Source organism: Chelonoidis abingdonii, chromosome 3 (genome assembly GCF_003597395.2).
Source record: "Chelonoidis abingdonii isolate Lonesome George chromosome 3, CheloAbing_2.0, whole genome shotgun sequence".
Lineage (NCBI taxonomy): Eukaryota > Metazoa > Chordata > Testudines > Testudinidae > Chelonoidis > Chelonoidis abingdonii.
In genome coordinates this window covers 183,316,881-183,340,106 of record NC_133771.1, presented here as the reverse complement: position 1 = coordinate 183,340,106, position 23,226 = coordinate 183,316,881, and the positions used below count along the sequence as shown (strand labels likewise).

At 42.7% G+C, this 23,226-nt stretch overlaps 1 protein-coding gene across 2 annotated transcripts in view; it reads right to left on the bottom strand.

Annotated features, from left to right (window-relative positions):
• PRKCE (protein kinase C epsilon) overlaps positions 1-23,226 on the bottom strand; it is a 560,544-nt gene that overhangs the window by 392,987 nt on the left and 144,331 nt on the right. For both annotated transcript variants that reach the window (XM_075064369.1, XM_075064370.1), the window contains exon 2: positions 1,878-1,941. In XM_075064369.1, coding sequence (XP_074920470.1) covers positions 1,878-1,941 — 64 coding nt within the window. The remainder of the gene's footprint in view (positions 1-1,877; positions 1,942-23,226) is intronic.

Here is a 23,226-nt window from a genome sequence, read left to right as displayed (position 1 = left end):
TGTGCACTTTGTATTCTGTGTTGTAATTGAAATCAATATATTTGAAAATGTAGAAAACATCCAAAATATATTTAAATAAATGGTATTCTATTATTGCTTAACAGCATGATTAATAGTGATTAATTTTTTTAATCTCTTGACAGCCTTATTTTAAAGTCTATACGAGAAATGTATATAATTATGTAATTCTGTAGGATTGTTTAAAGATAATAGAATTGCACAAAAAATGATAAACTCTGTAAAATTATTTTTGCTATAGAATTGTATTAGCTTCATCTCTATTATATTCTGTGCACCTCTCCAAAAGGATTTTCTTTTTTCCTAAGGTTTTAAAGAGCCTAGGGACATCCATTCATATAAAAAAGAAAACCAAAATCCAATGGCAATTCAGCACCACTAGCAGTGTGTGATAAAGGACTGAAATAGTGAGGTTGTTGCCAGTCAGAATTAAAATCTTATTGATGAACTGCAAATGGAAGCTTTAAAGAACATCTGCACACACCATGATGGACTGTTAGATCCTTACTTCTATGAGCTCTAAACTTGACACAGCAATTAAAAAGAAAAAAATATGGCTATTTGTACTAACATGAAATTTGTTCCACATATTGCAGACACTGGCTAATCAATCTATGAGAGTAAAACAACAAAGCAGATTGTCTTACAACTTTTCGAGGCATGAGTGAGAATTGCTTAGGGGGCATGTGTTTGTTATTAAAGCATCATGTGTGCAGTTTCTATGTAAGAATGAAGGGTGTGAAGAATGCCCTATGTGGCCACAGGCGTATAAGAAAAGCTGTAAACAATACGTTTTTTTAAAAAATAAGACAAAAGCACAGTATGTGCTTCTGCAACTTCTAGCAATTACCCATGGAAAGCAATTATTCCTTTCTGAACACCAAAATGACACATGCAAAACATTCTTCTGTTGATCTCTTAAGTGATCCAGGCAAAACAACTGTAGCTTACTCCTGTTCCGCATTTCTCCTCCTGCCAGGGCCCTCTTGAACGTGCATTGAGTAATCTGACCCAACAGACACTGTTTAGATAGGCTGCATTACACATAACTATTCAAAAGAACACAGCTTAAACTGACTCACCAAAAAAGACCCCATGCCACCAAATACACTTCAGCAGCTAAAATCTTGATAAAGAGCATGTTTGAGACAATACACAGAAGAGCTTTGGGACTCTTAATTGTTTGGACTGTTGTAAATTAGTTTCATACCATATATGACCCGATCCTGCCCCCACTGAAGCCGCTGGCAGTATCCCTAGCAAAAACAGTTGCTGAGGAGTACCTTTAATTGCCATGGAATACTCATCTTCCTGATTTCTAGGGTTTTCCCCAAGCCAATATGCAAGTGCTGTATTACCAAATACAAATACAAACCACTACTCTTCTATTATGAAAATATTTTGCTTATGCACTTTGCTCAGAAAGGGAATACTTTAGTGGAGAAAATACTAATAATTTAGTATGATGAAACACTTGATGTGTATAACATCTATTTCTACAAATTTAACAGTGAGTGTCAGGTTTATAGCATATTTTTTTTCCAAAACCAGACAAATAAGTACTTGGAAATAAATTCCAGGTATATTAAACAGTTCTAAGCTACTGCATCTTGGTTACTATCTTATTTATTTTTTTATTGTCGTCTGTCTATAATTCCAGGACTAATATGGACTGCTATTCCTTAGACGTACAACAACATATACTTCATTAAGATAACATTTTCTTTTTAACATGAGCTTGTGCAGATTAGTTAAGTTATACTGCAATACACTGTTTTCCCCAACAACATTTGCATGATAGATCTTTTTAAAAAGCACCATTCATGGGAGGAACAAGATAAAATATTGAAAGGTCTTACCTTCACCTGACGATCCTGAAAGATCTATGACGACATATACTCTTCCTTCTGGCTCCAAGTCAATCTGTAATTGAGAAGAGAATAAAACATTTAGACTGGTGCTCCCTTAATGAGCTCCTGTATGCACCATTAATAAAAAGTTTCCACTGACTCTTAAACCCGAAGGGAGAGGTCCCCAAACAGTGGGGCGCATAATGTTCGGGGGCGGGGTCTGGTGTGGCCCAGGCCAGCCCCTACATGTGGCAGGGAGGGAGTGCCACCCAGGCCTGTTCTGCTCCAGCCCCGCCTCCAGCTGCAGTCCTCGCTCCTGGCCCTGTGCTCCCAGCCCTGGCTTGGGGGTGGGGTGTGCACAGACAGGGCCGGCGCTTCCATTGAGGCAAATTAGGCAATCGCCTAGGGCGCCAGGACTTTCAGGGGGCAGCATTTTGCCGGGCGGGGGCAGCAGGCGGCTCCGGTGGACCTGCCGCAGTTGTGTCTGCAGAGGGTCCGTTGGTGCGCAGCTCCAGTGGAGCTGCCAAAGGCATGGCTACTGCAGCTCCACCGGAGCCGCGGACCAACAGACCCTCCGCAGAAATGGCTGTGGCAGCTCCACCGGAGCCACGGGAGTGGCGCGCAGGGTGGCGAAGTGGCCGTGCACCTAGGGCACGAAAAACTCTAGCGCCGGTCCTGTGCGCAGACTGGGGTAACGGGGGTGTGACCCTGAAAAGTTTGGCAATCTCTGCCGTAAGGCATGTCACTGTTCACAGAGCAAGTATCATGCTCTCACTAAACCTGAACCCACAAAGAGCTAAGCACCTGTATGAGGTGCTAAGCAACCTCAACTCCCACTGCAGTCAAGGGGCCTCCACACCCTGCAGGATCAGTCCTGCTTCATTTTATACATCCAATAAGCTACTTTAGTAGAGTAATAAGTTTTGCAGAGGTGAAAGTAAGCTGGTACGGTCTGGTATGGCCCGGTACGGCATACCAGCAAGAGCCAGTACGCTGTGCCGGACCGCATCGGCTTCCACGGCGGGGATTTAAGGGGATCTGGGCTCCCCGCGGCTCCGGGCAGCCCAGAGCCCTTTAAATCTCGGCCGCAGCTCCGGTGGCCGGGCTGGGGCCTGGATTTAAAGGGCTCGGGGCGCCCCGCGGCTGCGGGCAGCCCAGAGCCCTTTAAAACCCAGCCACGGCTCCAGCAGCCAGGCTGGGGCCGGGATTTAAAGGGCTCAGGGTTCCCCGCAGCGGCAGGAGCTCTGGTCCCTTTAAATTCCGGCCCCAGCCCCACAAAGCTCAGGGTTCCACGTGGCGGCCGGAGCCCCGGGCCCTTTAATTTGCCCTTGAGACCTGGGGCTCCCAGCCACCTCTTCAGCTGGGAGTCCCTGGTTGATTAAAAGGCCCTGGAGCTCCCAGCCACAGCAGGTGCCCCAGGACCTTTAAATCTTGAGAGGCCCCGCCTCTTCTGCTTGAGGCCACGCCTCTTCCGGATGAGGCCAAGCCCCCCTTAGGACTCCGGCAGTACTGGTAAATCCTGTAAGTTACTTTCACCCCTGAAGCTTTGTCAACTCTCTCACATGCATTTTAACTACTTCTCTCAAGGACTGAAAAATCATTTTAAAAGGAAGTGATATCAAATAACTCTTGGCTGTAACTTACACTAAGGCCAGGTATGCAATGAGAAAAGTACACTTATAACCAATTCAGTTTCTGAACAGACACAGATGAATTCTGATTGCAGAATACAGGGAATCAACGCACACAACTTCATTACCGTTAACATTTGTCTGGAAGTTTATTGTTACGTCAGACTGAACAATCAAAATGCTCCAATAAATAGGTACTGTATTCCATCAGGCTAGCTTGCCTTTATTATATATACTGCCTTGCCTTCATTATATTCTGCCTTTATTATATTCAGCAGTAATGCAAGGAACCTACAGGCCTGTACCCTGTAAGACATTAGCTTCAGCCATTAGCATAAGGCTTGAGCCCATGAACTTTGGATAAATGACCTAACAGTCACCCCTATGTTTTGGAGAACTGGAAATAGCGTGTGAGGGGGAATTTTGTCCATAACGATAACAGCCAACCACAGGAACATGAGCTAACATCTGCAGATATCTGACTACAAGAGTTCCATGGCAATGAATTGATGTGTATGATAATAAGTTGAGATAATTCATATAGGAGAAGGGGACCCTAACATAAGTAGGGTGAGGAAATACAAATAAGGAAGGGGGAGAGATCTCTACTAAATATGCATTAGACACGGTGGTGTCAGTAACATATTATAAAAGCTGTATCCCAGCTTGTGTGCGAGAGGAGAAAGAGATGTAGCCCTTGGGCGGTGTCAAGATGATGGCCACTGGTGATGATGAGGGAGGTAATGGCGATGAGGAAGACAATGGCCAACATTCCAGGTTGTTCTGCAAGGGATTGTGAGAATATATGGATGTTCAGTTGTACATTCTTTATCATCTCACTCTACCTCATTAGAGTGTTCGTGACTTTGCTAAGTGTATTAATAAACTATTATAAATATAGAAGGATTCTTACAGTGTGAGTGTTGCAACTGTGCACATCGGGATTCCCATCTATACAGCAATTTTAATACCGGGTCTGATCTTGGGACAAGAACCTGTCAACTCTCAAAGTGATCACTGGGAATTCTTAAGTAACCATATAATTAATACATAATATATGACATCTTATGGCCCTGTCCTGTGAGATTCTGATTACCCTTTGCTCCCATGATGATGGATTTCAATGGGAACTGAGGGTGCTTGGCACCTTTCAAGATAGAGCTCTTAAAAGAAGATCTGATTGGGTCTAGACATTGGAAGGTGTAGGTTTAGATAGATACCACAATGACAAATGCAGTATAAATGCCTAGACAGATGAAATATACAGTGCAATATATCATCATCAACTCTGAATTTTACTAATTGTGCGTGATTATCTGACTCCCAGAACATTACACTGACAGCTTTTGTGATTTAAATCTCTTTAAAAGTTTCAAGAACAGTTAAGGAAAGAGAAAAATGTCTCATTTAAGTATATGAACACACAGCATAACTACAGGTTTCAGAGCAGTAGCCGTGTTATTCTGTACCAGCAAAAAGAACGAGGAATACTTGTGGCACCTTAGAAACTAACAAATTTATTTGGGCATAAGCTTTTGTGGTTCTCCCATTGAAATCTCAGTGGAATGCTGCAGTGTGTTTGGAAGCAACGCATTATGGGCTATATTTTACCTTCTTCCTACCTGACTGTGCAAGACTGCACCAACACCTACCTGCATGGCCGTTGAGGACCTACTGGGATCACAGAGATGCATGCACAGGACAACTCCCCACAAGCAAGTGGGAGGAGTGGAGTGAGAAGTAGGTGAAGATGGCACCTTTTCCACCTTGTACTGGCAAGGAATGGAGAGCAGGAGGAGGGAAGTAAGTGTCATTGTGTAAGGGGCTGACACTTCTTACTACCTAATCCAGCAGAGGTTCAATGCCTTCCTGAGGTGACAACTATCCACTGCCCCAGACCTCACGCATCAGTCCCCAATCTACATCTGCTGAAGTGGGAAAAGGGGGAGTGCTCAAGATCCATAAGTGCTTGGAACTTTGTTTTTCTAAACTCATACATTTTGGCTACTAAAAACTGCATCTCAAGTCACTAATAATGCATTACATTAGAATCTTGCTAATTCACACTAATGACTAGAAGATAATGGTCTCCTGACCTTTGCAAATTAGCAAGGAAGTAAATACACACAACAAAGCTAGGATCACAAAATGTACTTTGCTCATTAATTTTGACAACTACAGTTTAGGTTGAATTATTTATAATATCTCACTCTCCTAGTTATAGGAAATTTCACTATATCATGCTGGGGTTGAATCTTTGCTCAGATGTGGGGAGAAAGACCGTTTGGTTGAGGATTAAGTGGTGTGCAGATTCGCAAAATTCTATGATGTTGTAGAGGGCGTAGAGAGGAAAGTCACAACAATGGTTAAAACATAATTTTCTTCACATTTTGGGAGAAAATTTCTCATTCAGGTTAAGAAGTGGGATGAGTAGCTGGTAACGTTTTTGTTGTAAACTGAAAAACAAAGGAATCTCTGGCAGTGCAGAGGGAGCAGTGACTGCATCTAACTCCCCAGCTCAGGGGGATACATTGAAGGGCGAAGAGGGAATACCAGGGGAAACAGGTGGGCCAGATGAGTGGCCCAGAGCACACTGTGCTCTGATATCCTCAGCTGGAGGACAGTCCCTCGGGGACCATGCCGGATGGTGTAAGTTAGAGCAGCCTTAACAGGCTCCTTCTGTTGCCAACCTTTTATCCTCACCTATAAGGCCCTTCAAAACATGGGAACCTCTCACTGCACTTCTGTTCTTGTCTCTTATTGGGTCACCCCTGCGTCCGTCACTCTGCCAATAATGCCCACCTAATCCATCCAATAGACTTTCACACAAATGTTTCTGCATAAAGGAGTACTTGTGGCACCTTAGAAACTAACACATTTATTTGAGCATAAGCTTTCATGGGCTACAACTCACTTCATCGGATGCATGCAGTGGAAAATACAGTAGGACGATAAATATATACACAGAGAACATGAAACAATGTGTGTTACCATACACACTCTAACGAGAGTGATCAGTTAAGGGTGAGCTAAATAATCACAGGAGAGAAAAAAAATTTTTGTAGTGATAATCAAAATAGATTCGCAGATTTCGTGCAATGACGGTACTGACAAGAGAGTAGGTGAGGAACAGGATAGTCGGCGAGGTGTGAGAGACTGGAGGGAATAAACATGGGGCACACTATGTTTTGGACTTGGTGTAATGACCCCATCCTCTTCCGTCTTTAATTCAAAGCCTAATTCCTCTACGCGCTTCTGCCTACTTTGATGCTAACATTGGATGACTTTCATCACTGGACCCATGGAAAGAAGCCCTTGAGGCATATTCCATGAATCTTCAAAAATTTCCCACCCCACCATCCAAATTCAGCCTAGGACCAGTCCACACAAGAAGACCCATTCCTGGACACTACTATCAGTGCCTAAATGGAAGCAAATGGCCGCCACATATAACACCACCCTTATTACTGGAATACCTACTGACCGCACTAAGATACTTACACGGTAGTGACTGCCTCCAGCTTCCTCACAGACACACCGACAACACAATCCGTTGGTCATACGAGCCAACGTCACAATTACAATTGCATTATGCTCCAACCCCTCAGACAGAGACAACACCTAACAAGATCTCTATCAAACGTCTTACAACTGACATAAATACCCACCATGCTGAAGTGAAGAACAGATTGAAGAGACAAGCAGAAGAGCTAAGCCCAGAAGTCACAGGGACAGACCCAACAAAGCAAAGTACAAGAAATCCACATCTTAGCCGTACCCCTTTAGTCCCCCAACATAGAATCTCTCCAGCGCATCATCAAAGGATCTACAACGCTTACCTGAACGGTAGCGTAATTCATCACTCTGACAAGATCTTGGGAGATAGGTAGCCAGTCCCTTTGCTTACAGACAGCCCTCACCTGACAGCTAATACTCCATATGAGCAACCACAGAAACACAACAAAAAAACGCTAACCCAGGAAACCTATCCTATGCAGCAAAGCCTGTTGCCAACTCTGCTCCACATATCTATTCCAGGCGACACCATCCTAAGGACCTAATCACATCAGCACATTAACGAAGGCTAAGTTTCACCTGCACATCTAACAATGTGATATAGCCATCATGTGGCCAGCACATGTCCCTCTGCCATGTACACTGCCAAACCGGATCAATCTCTTCTAAAAAAGAATAAATGGAGCACCAAATCAACGTTAAGAAATTATAACATTCAAAAGACCGAGTCGGAGAACACTTTAATCTCACCTGGTCACGTCGATTACTAGACCAAAACCTCAGCAATTAGTACAAAGAAAAAAAAACTTCCAACAACAGAACTCCAATGAGAGACTGCTGAATTGGAATTAATTTGCAAAATGGACACCATTAAATTAGACTTGAATAAAGACTGGGAGTGGATGGGTCATTACACAAAGTAAAACTATTTCCCCATGTTTATTCCTGCTCCCCCCCGCTCCTGTTCCTCACAACTTCTTGTCAACTGCTGCAAATGGACCATTTTGATTACCACTACAAAAATGTTTCTCTCTCTCTTGCTGGTAATAGCTCACCTTAACTGATCACTCTCATTAGTGTGTGTATGGTAACACCCATTGTTTCATGTTCTACGTGTATATATATATATATTATTCCTACTGTATTTTCCACTGCATGCATCCGATGAAGTGGGCTGTAGCCCACGAAAGCTTATGCTCAAATAAATGTGTTAGTCTGTATCCACAAAAAGAACAAGAGTACTTGTGGCACCTTAGAGACTAACACAGCTGCTACTCTGAAACAAATGTTCCTGCAGCTCTTCCACCAAAGGAGCCAGGCGAGGGATTCAAAGAGGGCTGAGGAGTGATCTGATCAAACTCTCAAACACTCAAAGCTGAACTTTGAATGGACTGGGAGGAAAGGAGAGGGGGAGATGGGTGTTAGGAAGATCAAGGAGGTAGTTGTCCAGACATGGGATGAGGATGGCTTGGTTGACAGGTTGTCCACGAATATCAGTAAAGTGTTAAATATTTAGTGAGGACATTTGTAATAATTTCTGAAATAGAAATAAAAATACTACTACTGAAATACTATTTATCTCCTTTTGCAGTTTTTAAATATAAGATATTAGGAGATCAGAAGCACAGGTGCAAAGACAGGCTTTGAAGTCTGAGCTGATGTTTGCTTTTGAACAAGTTCTATAGTACTCCACATATGGCTGCTTGGAAGAAAAATACTTTGAGGGCTTCATTCATACCAGCCTCACATAAAGTTTACTTGGACTTTCAATAAAGGCCTTTGAATCTGAAAAATCAGTACTCTCCCTCCCACCTGCCCAACCCCAGGATACTGCATCTCCTGAGTAGCTGAAGGTGTCACAGCAGATATAAATAAGTGTTCTTTCTATCCAGTGTGTGTATGCCTCTCTCTCTCTCTCTGTCTCACCCTCTCCTTCACCCAGCAGCCCAAGACAGAGCCTTGAGCTCTGAACTCATTTCCACTACCAAGTAGGCAGCTTCCATCAGCTATTCCAAACTCTCTCTTCTCCTCTCAGTTTGTTACTCCAAGAAAATTTATGAAAATTATTTTCTAACAAAGGATTTCATGAGTTAAATGGAATGCTCCAGTACTGATGACACAGCCTTACTTACAAGGTTTATAAAAAAACACACCTTTCCACTTCATTCAGGATACACACATGTCAAATGCGTACTTTTATCACAGGCAAAAACCAGTTCCTCTCCATATAAACAGCCTCTGCCCTCTCAAACGCTTGTGAAGACAAACAGATCTTCATCTGACTTCTAAAGGCCAGGAAGCTCAAGGTGAAATCATGGACCTACTGAAGTCAATGAGAGTTTTGCCAGTGACTTCAATGGTCTCAGGATTTCACTCTCTACCTCTACTGGGTCACTGAGGGGGAAGCAGGAAGGGAGGGAAAACTTACTTTAGAACTGAGTACCTTCCACTAAGCACACCTCGTGCCAGCAGCTCAAAGACATTTAAATCAAATGACTTAGTTCAAAGGCTCCAGCTGCCATGGACCCAAAGCTCACTGAAGTCAATTAGGATATGCCTGCAATGCAGATAGATCGATTCCCAGAGCAGGTAGGCAGACTTGTGCTGCCACACCTCACACTAGCATACTAAAAATAGCAGCGCAGATGCAGCTGCACTAGCAGCTGCTCAAGCTGGCCACCCAAATCCAAACCTGACCAGCATCTGGGTCTGAGCTCTGGTGGCTAGGCTGAGATGCTGCCAGAGCCCATGACCTCCACACTGCTATTTTCGGCGAGCTAGTTTGAGGAAAGCTAGTGTAAATCTGTCTACCCATACTGGGAATCATGCCTCCCAGCTGCAGCACAAACATACCTGGAGAGTCTTGGACTTCAGATCAGGCCCTTCATGGATAATCCCAGAAATGGAAGGTGCAGTGTCTATTAGCAATTCCACTTCATGCTGGCATAAATGTTCGTACTTCATTGCTTAGAGATTACATTGATGAGAGTGTGAAGACCTCAAATAAATTAGACAGAGGTGGTCTCTCAGAGAGCTAGGATCAAACCTATACAGGGCTTTCAACACCAAAATCCTCACTTTAAATAGAACCTAGTGGACAATTAGTGAAAAAATATTCCCATATCCCAACATCACCTAAAAAGCAATGCAAAAAGCTATCAAGTGATCTTGAAATGCTGTCTAAAACGCGTGCATTGCAATTACGCAGTGTAGAAACCAGTTACTTGCATCGTTTTAAGCAAAGTGCAAATCTGAAAGCAACTTTTTCAAATGCCTATAAAGATACTGGTAGGAGGCCACCTATGTCACCTGTGGTTCCAGAAGCAGTTGTTGATGGATCAAATTCAATTTGGGTAACAGTGGGCACAACTTGAATGCAATGGGGGTTACGCCTGCTCATGGCAGGTCTGAACCTGACCCTTCCATTTGGCTAAAAAATGTTTGCATCTTTGACTATGACTTGGACCATTGGCTCGAAGAGAAGTTATTTATGAAAGGAAAAAGCACGGTAGCAAAGAGAAAAGCAAGGTGTGAACACAACTTGCCTGAGTGACAGATATGAGTTGATCCAAGCTGAACTTTGTTATAACCAACGACTAAATCTACATTGTGTCCTGTGCAGCGCAGACTATGATCTCAATACATAACAAAAACATTGTTAATGTAAAAACACATTAGAGAAGAGGTTTAACACCACCAAAACATATTTGTCTTTGCTTCCTGAATAAGCAAATTTCATGGCATCAATTAAAGTGTCTAGTAGTAGGTGCAGAGTAAGATGAATCATATCTGTTTTTTAAATACGTCCTATGTGGAAATAAACTGAAACAATAGCTGCATTACAGCAATGATCTTGAAAAATTCCAGGCATGAAAAAAAACACATGACTTGGTATGTTTCAGGAAAAATAAAGCAGCTGTCCACAAAAACAGACCTGCTTTCCACGTACAGCTGTCGAAACAATGCCCAAATTTCAGCATATCGTCATTTCTACTTCAGTACTTACATAGCACTCATCACCATACTATCAAGTGCCTCACAATCATTCATGGATTTTATCTTCAACAGAGCTGTGAAGTACAGGAGTTTCACCCTCATTTTACAGATAGGAAGCGGAGACACAAGTTAGATTAAGTGACTTGCCCAAGGTTACACAAAACATCTGGGGCTTGGCCAGGAACCAAACCCAGGATTCCTGAGGCTTAGATTAGTGCCATATACACTGACTAGACCACAGACCTTTGGCACACAGCTCATCAGGAAAATCTGCTGATGGGCTGGGATGGTTTGTTTACCTGCAGAGTCTGCAGGTTCGGCTGATTGCAGCTCCCACTGGCCGCGGTTCGCCGTTCCAGGCCAATGGGAGCTGCGATCGGCCGAACCTGCGGACGCTGCAGGTAAACAAACCACCCCAGCCCGTCAGCAGATTTCCCTGACGGGCCACATACCAAAGGTTGCCAATCCCTGGAATAGATCATCCTTCCTACTTTTTCTTTAAGCTTCACTTATTCAGAACATGCACATCCTGTCTTCCTGTAACATTAGCCACTGACATCTAAGTAATGTTTTCACGACTATATTGGCTACATACTTCAGAGCCAATCTTTCTCTTTATTCAAGGAGTAATGCAGGAGAATCAAGGATCAAAAGCTTTCTTCCTCTTCCCCCAGCATTTCCAAATCATGGCAGTTTTTAGGCTACTCTAAAGCAGTGTGAAACTCAATCTGAGCTCACAGGGATTTGTGCAAGTTTATGTCCCACTAGTTTTAGTTTATGAGTTTGCATCCCCTAAATTTTGTTCTGAGTTCCAGGTAAGCCCAAAACTTGGCCAGTAGCCCCAAGTTTTTCCTGATTTCAGACTGAAGCTGTGCAGAGTTACTTAGTTCTGTATGGTTCCCAGCCACGAAAAAAAAATACAAAATCCCAGGCACAACGTTCCTAATTTGGGGTTTCTTTAAGAAAGTTTTTCACTTCTCCAAGAAGACTGGATATAGTGATTTGGCATGCACTGACACTTCATCTACATATGAAAAAGCTCTAAGCAGCAAATTTCACTTGGTAATTCCTGAATAAGTCCACTGATTGGAGAGTGACCTCTCTGACTTCAACAGAGCTACCCCACCCAAATTGATAGTGATACAGTCAGAGAGCTAAATTTGACCGTAAAGAGCAAGTTCAGACATGATGTAAAGCAGTTGTAACTCCATTCACATCAGTGGACCTACACCTGATTATAACAAATTCGAATTTGGCCCTAGAAGCATGGACTATGGCAATCATCCTGAAGTCACTTTTGTACAATACAAGCATGTCATCTAAGACTAGGTGCGTCATTTTTATTTAAAATCTAACTTGGCTCTTGACAGAGAAATCTAAGAATAGGTGATGACATAACATTTAGGTCTTCGTGGGGTAGTGACTGTATAACAGCATTTCCCATAACTCAATTAGCTAACAGTGCACTGTTGGATCAGTTCTACTCTGATGTCTCTGAGACAAGTTATTGAACACTACAGGATGCATAAGAAAGCTTTCAGCCTCATAGCTGCCTGGGATTTGTGGCCCATTTGAAGCAGTAAAAACTAAATGGACCTAAGCAATGAAGCAGCAGCAGAAACAAAAAAATTAATGAAATCTTTGTACTGATATACATGGATTTTTTGTGACATTGAAGGATTATCCAATACTTGGATAGCTTATGGGCTAAACTTCTAAGCACACGATTTGACTCGGCAGATGGTCATATTTGTAATGTAGGATTTCCGAAAGCCAAAATATACTAATAACGCTTACTGAACATATAAAAAGTAGAATAGTTTCTTCTTGCATCACAAGTAATGCACTATTTCCTTTCAGAAAAAACCTGCATGGGACAGTTACCTGGAAAAACTGATATAACTCTAGATTCATTTCTTTTTTCAATTTTGTGCATACATTTATTATGATCATGTAATCTCTTTGTATGATGCCTATGCACTGTTTAGTTAATTACAATATCTGCTATCTTAAAAGCAACAAGATATGTTTCCCAATGGCTCTCATGACCTGTAGTAGTGACAAGGAGTGTAATGGGAAGCAGCAGAAGTGCTTTGCAGCCTGTTCTCCAAAGTTTATCAAAATTAAAATTTTACCTTGCATTAGGGAGAGAATATCCCTAGCTGCAAGAGGATTTTATGCTAACTGTCAGTTTCATTAAGAGAGTCTTGTAACCAGTCCCTTTCACTTTTCCCTGGGTGATTGAGACTGTTTTATAATATATGGTGCTAATGGAATATACTCAACACAACTCTGGATCATACAATCACATTCAAAACTGAGGTCAGTACCAAACAGTTACAGGAAAAACAGCATGAATATAAGAAATACATTTGTCGTGATTAAAAGAGAATGACTGAAAATAGAAACTTCCATCTGTCCTTGGGTTTATGTTGTTTAGCAACAAGATTTTGACAGCTTTTATCTTCTGTTTTCTACTTAAAAAGCTAAAAACAGGAGTTTCTGTTTAATACTCTATTTAACAGCAAACATAAATTAAAGGGTGGAGCTCGTCGAAAGCATCTATGGGTATGTCTAGGAGTGAGCTTCCTGGTTCAGACAGACAGACAAGGCTAGCTTCCCTTATCTAGCCTGCTAAAAAATAGCAAGGTAGACATGGTGTCTTGGGCAGCAGCTTGGGTTCTCGGGCCCACCCGATGCCATGGGTCTGAGCTCGGTGGCCAGCTCAAGTCTCCACCAGAGCTGCAACATCCACACTTCTATTTTTAGCACATTAGCTCAAACTGAGCTAGAGCAAATCTGTCTTCCCAAGTGAGGATACTCGCTCCCAGCAGCAGTGTAGACAAACCTTAAGTGACAAAGCACAACTCCCATTCAAAGATGCTTTTGAAAATGTTACTTTAAATTCTGTTACAGCCACCATCAGGCACAAGAAAAAATCCCAGTCAGAAATATCAGAGTAGGGAGATGGTTAATATGGTTTCCACCTTTAACTTTGTAATAGTGTGACAAAGTCAGCTGTGGCATTGTTGTGATATTTACATTGTCGTCATTGTATGATGCGATGACATTTTACAGCTGATGAGATTGTGGCTATATGTTACCCTGCAGTAACATCATATGATCCCCAAAGCACTTCTACAACATTTTTATATCTCCCAAAATGCTAAAAACCAGCCAATTAACTAGCCAACACAAATCATAGGACCTCACAACATCCCAAAAAACATTCAAGTTGATCCCACAAAATTAGGCACTGGTGGCCTAAATGGACAGAGAGCTGCATATGGAAGAAAAGTTACTAGAAAAGCAGTAAGAGAAAAGGGAAGCAAAAGTAATGCATGGTATAAATAACCAAACCACAAAATCCCCTTCAGTATAAAACACTCTCTCCAAAAGTTCAGAAAGTTCCACCCGTGGTTTAAGATGACTCCAGAATCCCTTGATGGAAGAAATTTGATGTGGAGTTCAATGTATGGTACCACAAAATTGAGGATTTTAATTTGCGCAGGTTAAAGAGATCCTGACAAGTAGTTCGGCTCCTAAAAAAAGTCTCTGCCACAGCCAGAAAAAAAGAGCAGGGATATGCAAAGTAATGAAAAGTCTCTCTGTCCAGATTCAAACCTTCCCATGTACTGTCTGTGACCAAGATACTGCAGTAGTGTTATAATGCAGTAGATCCAGAAAGGGAATCTGCACTTCATATAAACTATGAAAAGTAAATTAGCCATTTAAAATTATTGGAAATTAAAGTTTAAGTGTTAATGTGATTTTGTTTATAGCTATTAGACTCATAGAATAGAAGATTAGAGTTGGAAGAGACCTCAGGAGGTCATCTAGTCCAACCCCCTGCTCAAGGCAGGACCAACGCTAAGGTGACCAGACATGCTGATAAAAATCGAGACCATCCCGATATTTAGGTGTTTGTCCCGCGTCCCGACTGATCTTTGGTCGGGACGCAATTTGTCCCAATATTTCGTTCCACTGGCAGAACTCATCTTTTTTATTTTTTTTTTCCCTTGCTGCTCTGCTGGCAGGACTCGGCTTTTTTTTTTTCCCTGTCGCTGCACTCGCCTTTTTTTTTTTGCTCCGCCAGCGGACACCCACCCCCATGTGTCCCAACATTTTCTCCCTCTCATCTGGTCACTCTAACCAACACCAACTAAATCATCCCAGTTAGGCCTTAAAAACCTCTGTGTGTGAGACCTGCATCTGTGTATTTATTAGATATAAAAATTTAAAACATCTCAGGAACAAGCAAAACAATCAGATTTTACTTTATGTTTTTATTTTAATGTCAACATATAAAAGATAAAAGGACCCCTCTGCCAGGCTCTAGACATTGCTGATAAATAGAGCACATTAAAGCAACACCAGGAACCCTAGCTCACTACTTGTTCACACTGGCAAGGCACAGAGTGCTCTGACTCCAGGGCTACAGCGCTCCTGGTACTCCACCTCGTCGAGAAGATTAACACTTGGTGTGCATTGGCAGAAACACCCGGGTGTCAGTGTGAATGAGGTGTTGCATTACTGTGCTCTGATCAGCCTCCAGAAACGTCCCATAATTCCCTTAGGTCAAGTGGCCACTCTTGTCATTGTTTTGGAATCACTGCAAGCATGCCAATATGCCCTTTTAAAGCTCTGTTTCTGACAACCCACATGCTTATCTGCTCGAGACAAAGCAACCATTACTGTGGAATGCTCTGTGTGAGAGAGAGAGGCGGGGGGAGGAAGTCTGTTGCTGACTGAGCTTACAAGACAGCATGCTGACATGCTCTCAGCCCCCCCAAAACCCTCTCTTTCCCCCCACATACACACAACACACTCCCTGTCACACTCCACCTCGTCCCCCACATTGGAAAAGCACGTTGCAGGCACTTGCATGCTGGGATAGTTACCACAATGCATTGCTCTCTGTGGCCGTTGCAAGAGCTGCTAATGTGGCCATGCCAGTGCACTTGCAGCTGTCAGTGTGGACAGATTGCAGCACTTTACCTACTGCACTCTACGAAGTCTGGTTTAACTCAAAGCGCTCTACGTCCGCACGTGTAGCCAGGCCCTAAGTAAAAACTCTGCAATACAATAAAGACACAAACAGCAGTAGTATCAAACAAACTTTTCTTTGCAACCACAGGAGCCAGACTAAAACTAAGTCTCTCCACCTCCATTCCCACTAACTTCGCACACAATCCTGAATCCCCACCAAACCTCCCTAACTAGATGGGCTTTGCAGTGTGCCCTTTGGGCATCAAACATGTGGGGAAAAAGTCTGATTGCTAAATTACATTATCTGCAGAAGAACTGATTTCACAAGCCACCTACTTAATTATGTAAGAGATGTATTTTTGACTTTTAAAACAAGCTATTGAACATAAATTTATTTGGTATTTTGAGGAAATGCCTCCAGAATCTCTCCTATTTATCCTCTAGTCTCACCCTATAGCTCTGTGTCCTTCCATCTGGTCAGGATATGACTTCTTCTCGAACCAGCCAATGAATCTCCTTACACTGGCAAGATGCAGGGAAGTCCCCCTCCCACAGAAACTAAATATATATCTTCCACAGTGCTTACAGCTCTTATTAGCTCTGGGAAATACTGACATGGAGTCAGAACTCCCATTTAGCAGTGCACTGCCACACAGATCATAGAGCTGCCTGTCAGCATAAATGTTAGAGTTTTGAAACTGATCCTCATAATTATGAGGACATTTCACCGTTTGCTGCCCAGTATCTAATCACAGCAATATAAAGAAGTTGAGAAATTTTAGCCATGGTAAGCTCTATAATTTATTCACTCAAACTTAAAAATAAGAGACATCAAAGATCATGCAAAGATTCAACTATGACCTACAGAAAAGATCGAACATTTCTCAGTACCAGACATAACACAGAAAGAGGAAGCCAGTGAAAACAAGACTCAGTTTGAATAATCACAGCATTCAGAAATCAATTTTTAAAAAAAACCCAACCACACATACACCTATATATTAAACGCATATATTGACATCTAGACACAATATACTAAAATCGGATATTGTGCGTCTTTGATGCAGCTGCACAAGGTAATAATGTGATCTACCATGAATTACTGTGGCAAGAGTCCCCCAGGCTGCTATGGGAAATTGTTTTTGAACTCATTAGATACAATACATACATAAAATAAAAAAGAATTTCTCCACTATAGTGAGACAGATGGTCTTGTGAACCACTGGACTGGGACTCAGGAGACTAGAGTGCGATTTCCAGCTCTCTCACAGACTTCCAGTATGACCTAGGACAAATCACCATACTCCTCATCCCTTAGCTCTCCATCTGTAAAATGGGGATAATATTCATCCTTTATCTGCCTTGTCTATTTAGATTAGACGGTCTTTGGAGTAGGGATTGTCTTCTACTATGCGTTTGTACAGCGTCTAAATGGGTAAAACAATATATAGTAAATACATTTCTTCTACTGGAAGAAGAAAATGATCTACAGTACAATTGAAGCATGAGCTGAACATGGGAGCAAACTCTCTGTGGATAGCCAAGTAACAAAAAGCTCATGTGGTGTGTCAGGCAGGGCCGCCCAGAGGATTCATGGGGCCTGGGGCAAAACCGGGGAACGGACATAAAAAAAGGCACCACATGCTGTGGTGCTTGTACTCACCGGGCGGCGCTCTGAGTCTGCAGTGCCAGCGGGTCCTTCACTCACTCCGCATCTTCGGCAGCACTGAAGGACCCGCCACCGAAGTGCTGCCACAGACTCGGACCGCCACTGGGTGAGTAGCCAGGGAAGGGATTCTCGGCCAGGACTCGTGGGGCCCCTGCAGGGCCTGAGGCAAATTGCCCCACTTGACCCCCACTCTGGGCGGCCCTGGTGTCAGGAAGGCGTTACTGGCATGAGTCATTTTAGCTAAATACCAGTGCCAAACCTTTATGGTAGCCTCAGACCTCATGTCATCAGTTATGTCAGAAGAGTTATTTTAAGAGTATTTTAGAGTTTTTCTTTCTGCCTTCAAATCCAGGCTTTCGTGCTATTATTTCACCACCACAGCACATTCCTAATGTGTGTTAGTAACCTCTAAAATAATGCATCTGGGGAGGGGGATAAATTTGCTTCGGGCTAATGCCTGGTTGAAGCAAACTAGATGGGAGTTCTAGCTGATGGAGGAGAGCAATCAGACTGGTGGGAGACACTGACTGGCTAGGAAAGGGGAGAGTCACAGTGGGTGGTGAGGTGGGGGTTGTTGAAAGGTTAATGGAAAGAAGTAAACTGTGGAAATAAATTTGTTAGTCTCTAAGGTGCTACAAGGACACCTTGTTGTTTTTGTGGACAGGAAATCAGGCAGGAAGTTGTCATACTGAATCACAGCAGTGTTCATCTGCTCCAGTACCCTGTCTTTTGGGTGACACCAGCACATTCAGAAGAAAACTCTGCAGTGGCAGTTACTGGATAAACGTCCCACAGGTAAAGTTTCCTCATAACACAACCCTCCATAGTTTATGCCACAGAGCGTATGGGTTTTTATCCCTCCCCAGCTCTTGTTTATTTAAACAAATTACTATTATCCATAATGCAATTTTTCATACTTTTTGGATCCTAGGCCCAGATATTTGAAGATATTCAGGTGTTGCTGCGCTCAGCATTGCAATACCTAACTGATTTAGGAGCCTAAAATCTCGTTTTCAGAAGGGTTTTAGACATTTAGGAGCTATCACTGCCATGACATCCTTGGGGAGACTCCTTTTTGTCCTTCCTTCAGTCTTTAAATATAGTACTATATACATTTTAATACATACATACATACACACACAAATATAACCCACAAAAATCTGTTAAGAGCACCTATACAAAAATCCACACCAATACTAGAAGAAACTGATAACAGCAGTAGAATCAGAAATCTTCACAATATTTCATGAGAAGAAAACAAGTTATTTAGAAAAGTCAACAGAACCTTCGACTAACGCTTCAGGAAACTTTGCTAAAACCTGGTCTACACAGTTTTATACCAGTATAATTATTTCCATTAGGGATGGATTTTTTAACTGACTGTTATTATGCCAGTGTAAAGATGATCTATCCTGGTATAAGCATATTCTTCTTCCCTTGTGGGAATAAGCTACACCAGTATAAGCACATTTATACTGGTTTAACTGTGTCCATACTGTAGTGGTATAGTTAAAGCTACATACAAAAACTATACAAGCCTGAAGATAACCTGAAACACTACAGGGGAAAACACACATACACACCCATTAAACGCACGTGCACACACACGTCTCTTGGGGGAGAAACAGACGAAACCACATGCAAGACACAAGTTTGCATGAAGCCACTCATTTGAAACACATCTGTTTAATACATTTAGAGAAGGAAAAGAAAATCAGCTATGTGCAATCAGTTTCCCAAGCAGATGGTTATATGATTTCAGAATAAGGAGTTTACATCATGTGGTAAAAACTGACCTGCAATTTCATCACAAAGCTTTTCAAAATCTGTTCCTCACTGCACTGCCACTAGTGCAGTGCCATTTCCCAGACTGGAAGGAAATAATTAGCTGCTGTGTAGCTATAACATTCTCCAGCCCCATGCAATCTTTTTAAATGTTTCTTTTCTTGGCTTATGACATTTTTTTTCCAAGTATATACTTCTCAGCTGGCAACCAGGAAGGGGCTAGATTGCCTGCACAGCTGATGATAAAATACTGAGCTTTTAAAATACAGATTGCTGGTTTGAATCTTGCCCGAGTTAAAAGATGACTGAAAGTTAACATCTGGTGGCAACCATGAAATGATCTGATGATTTCAATCCCATTTTGTGGGCACTTGTTCACATCTCATAAACCAAAGCCACAACTGTCATATTTGTTGGCAGTCTCAGCAGGCCAGGAACTAGCTGGACAGGGAGACCTAACTACTCCAATTCTGAGTTGAGTAGTTGTTTCCTCTGACTAAAGATAGCTGAAATACATTGCCAGGGCAACATGGGAAGTTGGCCACACTGTACAGGATCCATGGATCCAGTCGTCAGGGCTGACTGGCAGCTTTCACAAGCAGCTATGTCTACATAAAATCAGTGCTGATGAACAATAATTTAATTCTTCATCTCTCTCTCTCCTGTATTATATCTGTTGTGGATTTAGTATGAAGGCTTCAAGTCTAATAGATGATAAAGCAACATTTCCTGTTTAATATATATAGCACATTTTTCTTCTCTTCTATGGTAAAATAGTCTTTTCTTTTCCCTTTGTCATGCACTCCCTTCCCCTTCAGGTGTACTTTACAGAAGTATGCGCAAGAGAGAAGTACCCACACAACATTATTATATCAAAGGTGAGGGAAACCAGAAAACATGCGGATTTTTTTTGAAGGTTTGCAATTCTGATAGATTAACAGCTGGGAGCTCTACGGCTGATGATGTGATATAAATTCAAATCCTTCCTAAATGAGGCAAAATAATCTTCAAAGGCAATGTATAAATAACTGACAAGAAGTCATGAAGTTGAGCTGAGGTAAAGCTGTCACTCAGATTTTCAGTATAAGTATACTTCATATGTATTAATGCTTTCCTGTGACATCAGAAATATCCCTTCTCAGGTTTTGGTTGCAGGCTGCATGGCAAGAGAGGATTGCCTTGCTTTACAAAAGACATTGATCCCAAAATTTGTTTATTAACTGCATGTATTTTTTAAGGGATTTTTGCATACAAATGTTGCCTTGGCCAGGCTAGGCTGACAGGCAGTCAGATTACCCTGGTGTGGGCCAACTACATTGGTTCACTCTGTCTAGGAGAGAGAACTATTGTCCCTTCCACTTTGAAAGGAAGACTAAAACAAAGTTAAACTTTTAGTAAGTTACCTCTCCTGCCATGAAACCAAGGTACAGGCTGGGCTGGCACCAAAGCTCAGGATGTTAACTGCTAACTTGCAGATCCCATGAGATGTCACTCATGGCTTTGAGGCTTTCAGACACGACTCTACAAAACTTGTAGATAATACAACAAAAGTCCTAATCTGCTTGCAGCCAACATGGAGAAACAAGAGATAAAGAACGAGATCTTCAGTTAAGAAACAGCCTTAATGTTTCCTCCATTTCCATTCACTGTCACTATGGCCTACCACAGGAAAAGCAGGGAATGTACTATAGACAGGTGCTCCTGAAAAAAAACCTGAAGATCGGCAATAAAACCAAGAACAAACCTGAAGCATGAGCATCAGCCAGAAACTGAAGTATCTTGTTTCGAATCAGGGAAAAGACTGGGAGATGCTGGGAAAGGAGAGAATCACAGGCACACACAGGGTACAAAATCATATAATATTGCAATTTACAAGGCGGAGATAAAATACAGTTGTGCAGCGGCAGCAAGCAAAGCCACAGGAAACTGATTTAAAAACTAAGCTAAGCTAAAAGGACTTGAAGTGTGAAAATTTCAAGTTCAGAAATAAGTCACTCATTCCTAGGTATTAGAAACACTTTCCATCACATGAACCAGTTTGAGCTACTGCTTTCATGTTATTGTACTTTTTGTCTGAACTCAGCCCTGGTCTACACTACGTGTTTATACCGATTTTAGTAGCGTTAAACCGATTTAATGCTGCACCCATTCACACAACGAGGCCCTTTATATCGATATAAAGGGCTCTTTAAACCGGTTTCTTTACTCCTCCCTGACAAGAGGAGTAGTGCTGAAATCGGTATTACCATATCGGATTAGGGTTAGTGTGGCCGCAAATCGACAGTATTGGCCTCCAGGTGGTATCCCACAGTGCACCACTGTGACTGCTCTGGAAAGCAATCTGAACTCGGATGCACTGGCCAGGTAGACAGAAAAAGCCCCACGAACTTTTGAATTGCATTTCCTGTTTGCACCCAAGCGGGAGCTTCTATGCCAGCACGGTGTGGCCATGCCAGTCCAAATTCAAAAGAGCCTCTAGGCACTGGTACGTTACGGAGATACTGGATCTGTCCTGTCATGGGGAGACAAATCTGTTCTATCAGAGCTCCGCTTACTAGTAAGACGAAATGCCAAAGCATTTTGAAAAAAATCTCCAGGCTATGAACAGCTCCACAGCCGTGCTGCTGTGACAAGCGATAACGGGGAAAGCAAATGAAACGCTCATGGGGAAGGCGGGCTGAGGACTCCAGCTATCCCACAGTCTCCCGCAGGTCTCCGAAAAGCAGTTTGCTTCTTGGACTGAGCTCCAATGCTGCTAGCGGTCAAACCACATTGTCCAGGGTGTTCAGCGGTATATTCTCATCAATTTATCTCCCGCTTTTCCCACCCCCCATGAAAGAAAAGGGGAAAAAAATCATTTTTGACTTTTTGCAATGTGTCACCGTATGTCTACTGCATGCTGCTGTAGACACAGCGCTCAGGCAATGAACAGAGCATCCTCTCCCTCGCCTTCCCCGTATAGGTGGCAGATGGTACAGTGCAGTAGGACTGGTAGCGTCCTCGTCATTCAGCCCGTGACTGCCTCCTGGCTGGCCTTCAGGTGAGGTCGGCTGGTCGGACCTGGGTAAAAATAGGAATGACTCCCGGTTATTGCCCTGGCAGATAGCACAGGAATGGCTGGTAACCATCCATCATAGCAAATGGGGCTGAACTCATTTCAAGCCCCCCCCTCCCCTCTGTCTAAAGAAAAGATTCTGTACTGCCTGGACTATCATAGCAGCTGGAGGCTGCCTCCGCCTCATTTTCTCTCACTAAAAAGTCAGTGGTTTCTTATTCCTGCATTCTTTTTACTTCATCACACAAAGGGGACCCTGGCAACGGTAAGGCCCAGGAAGGTTGGGGGAGGGAGGGAAAGCAACGAGTGGGGGTTGTGCAGGGATACCCCCTAGAATGGCAGCAGCCATCATTTCTGTGGGATCTAAGGAGCGGCTTGTGCTCTCTGGTTCTCTGATACACTGGTTCTCTCAGTACACTTGCCCATATTCTAGGCGTTAGGGAGTGTACTATATTTTTAGACTACAACATTAAAGGACACAATGACCAGCTGGGTCATCATTTTTGTCTTTGCGGCCCCCGCCGACCTCAGCGTAAAGGTCAGCCAGGAGCACTCATGACAGCAGCAGATGGTACGAAACGACTGATAACCGTCATCTCATTGCCAATTTATAATGGCACAGCAGACGGTACAGAACAACTGGTAACCGTCTCTGCTACCTAGCAAAGGCAAATGAATGCTGCTGTGTAGCGCTGCAGTACCGCCTCTGTCAGCGGC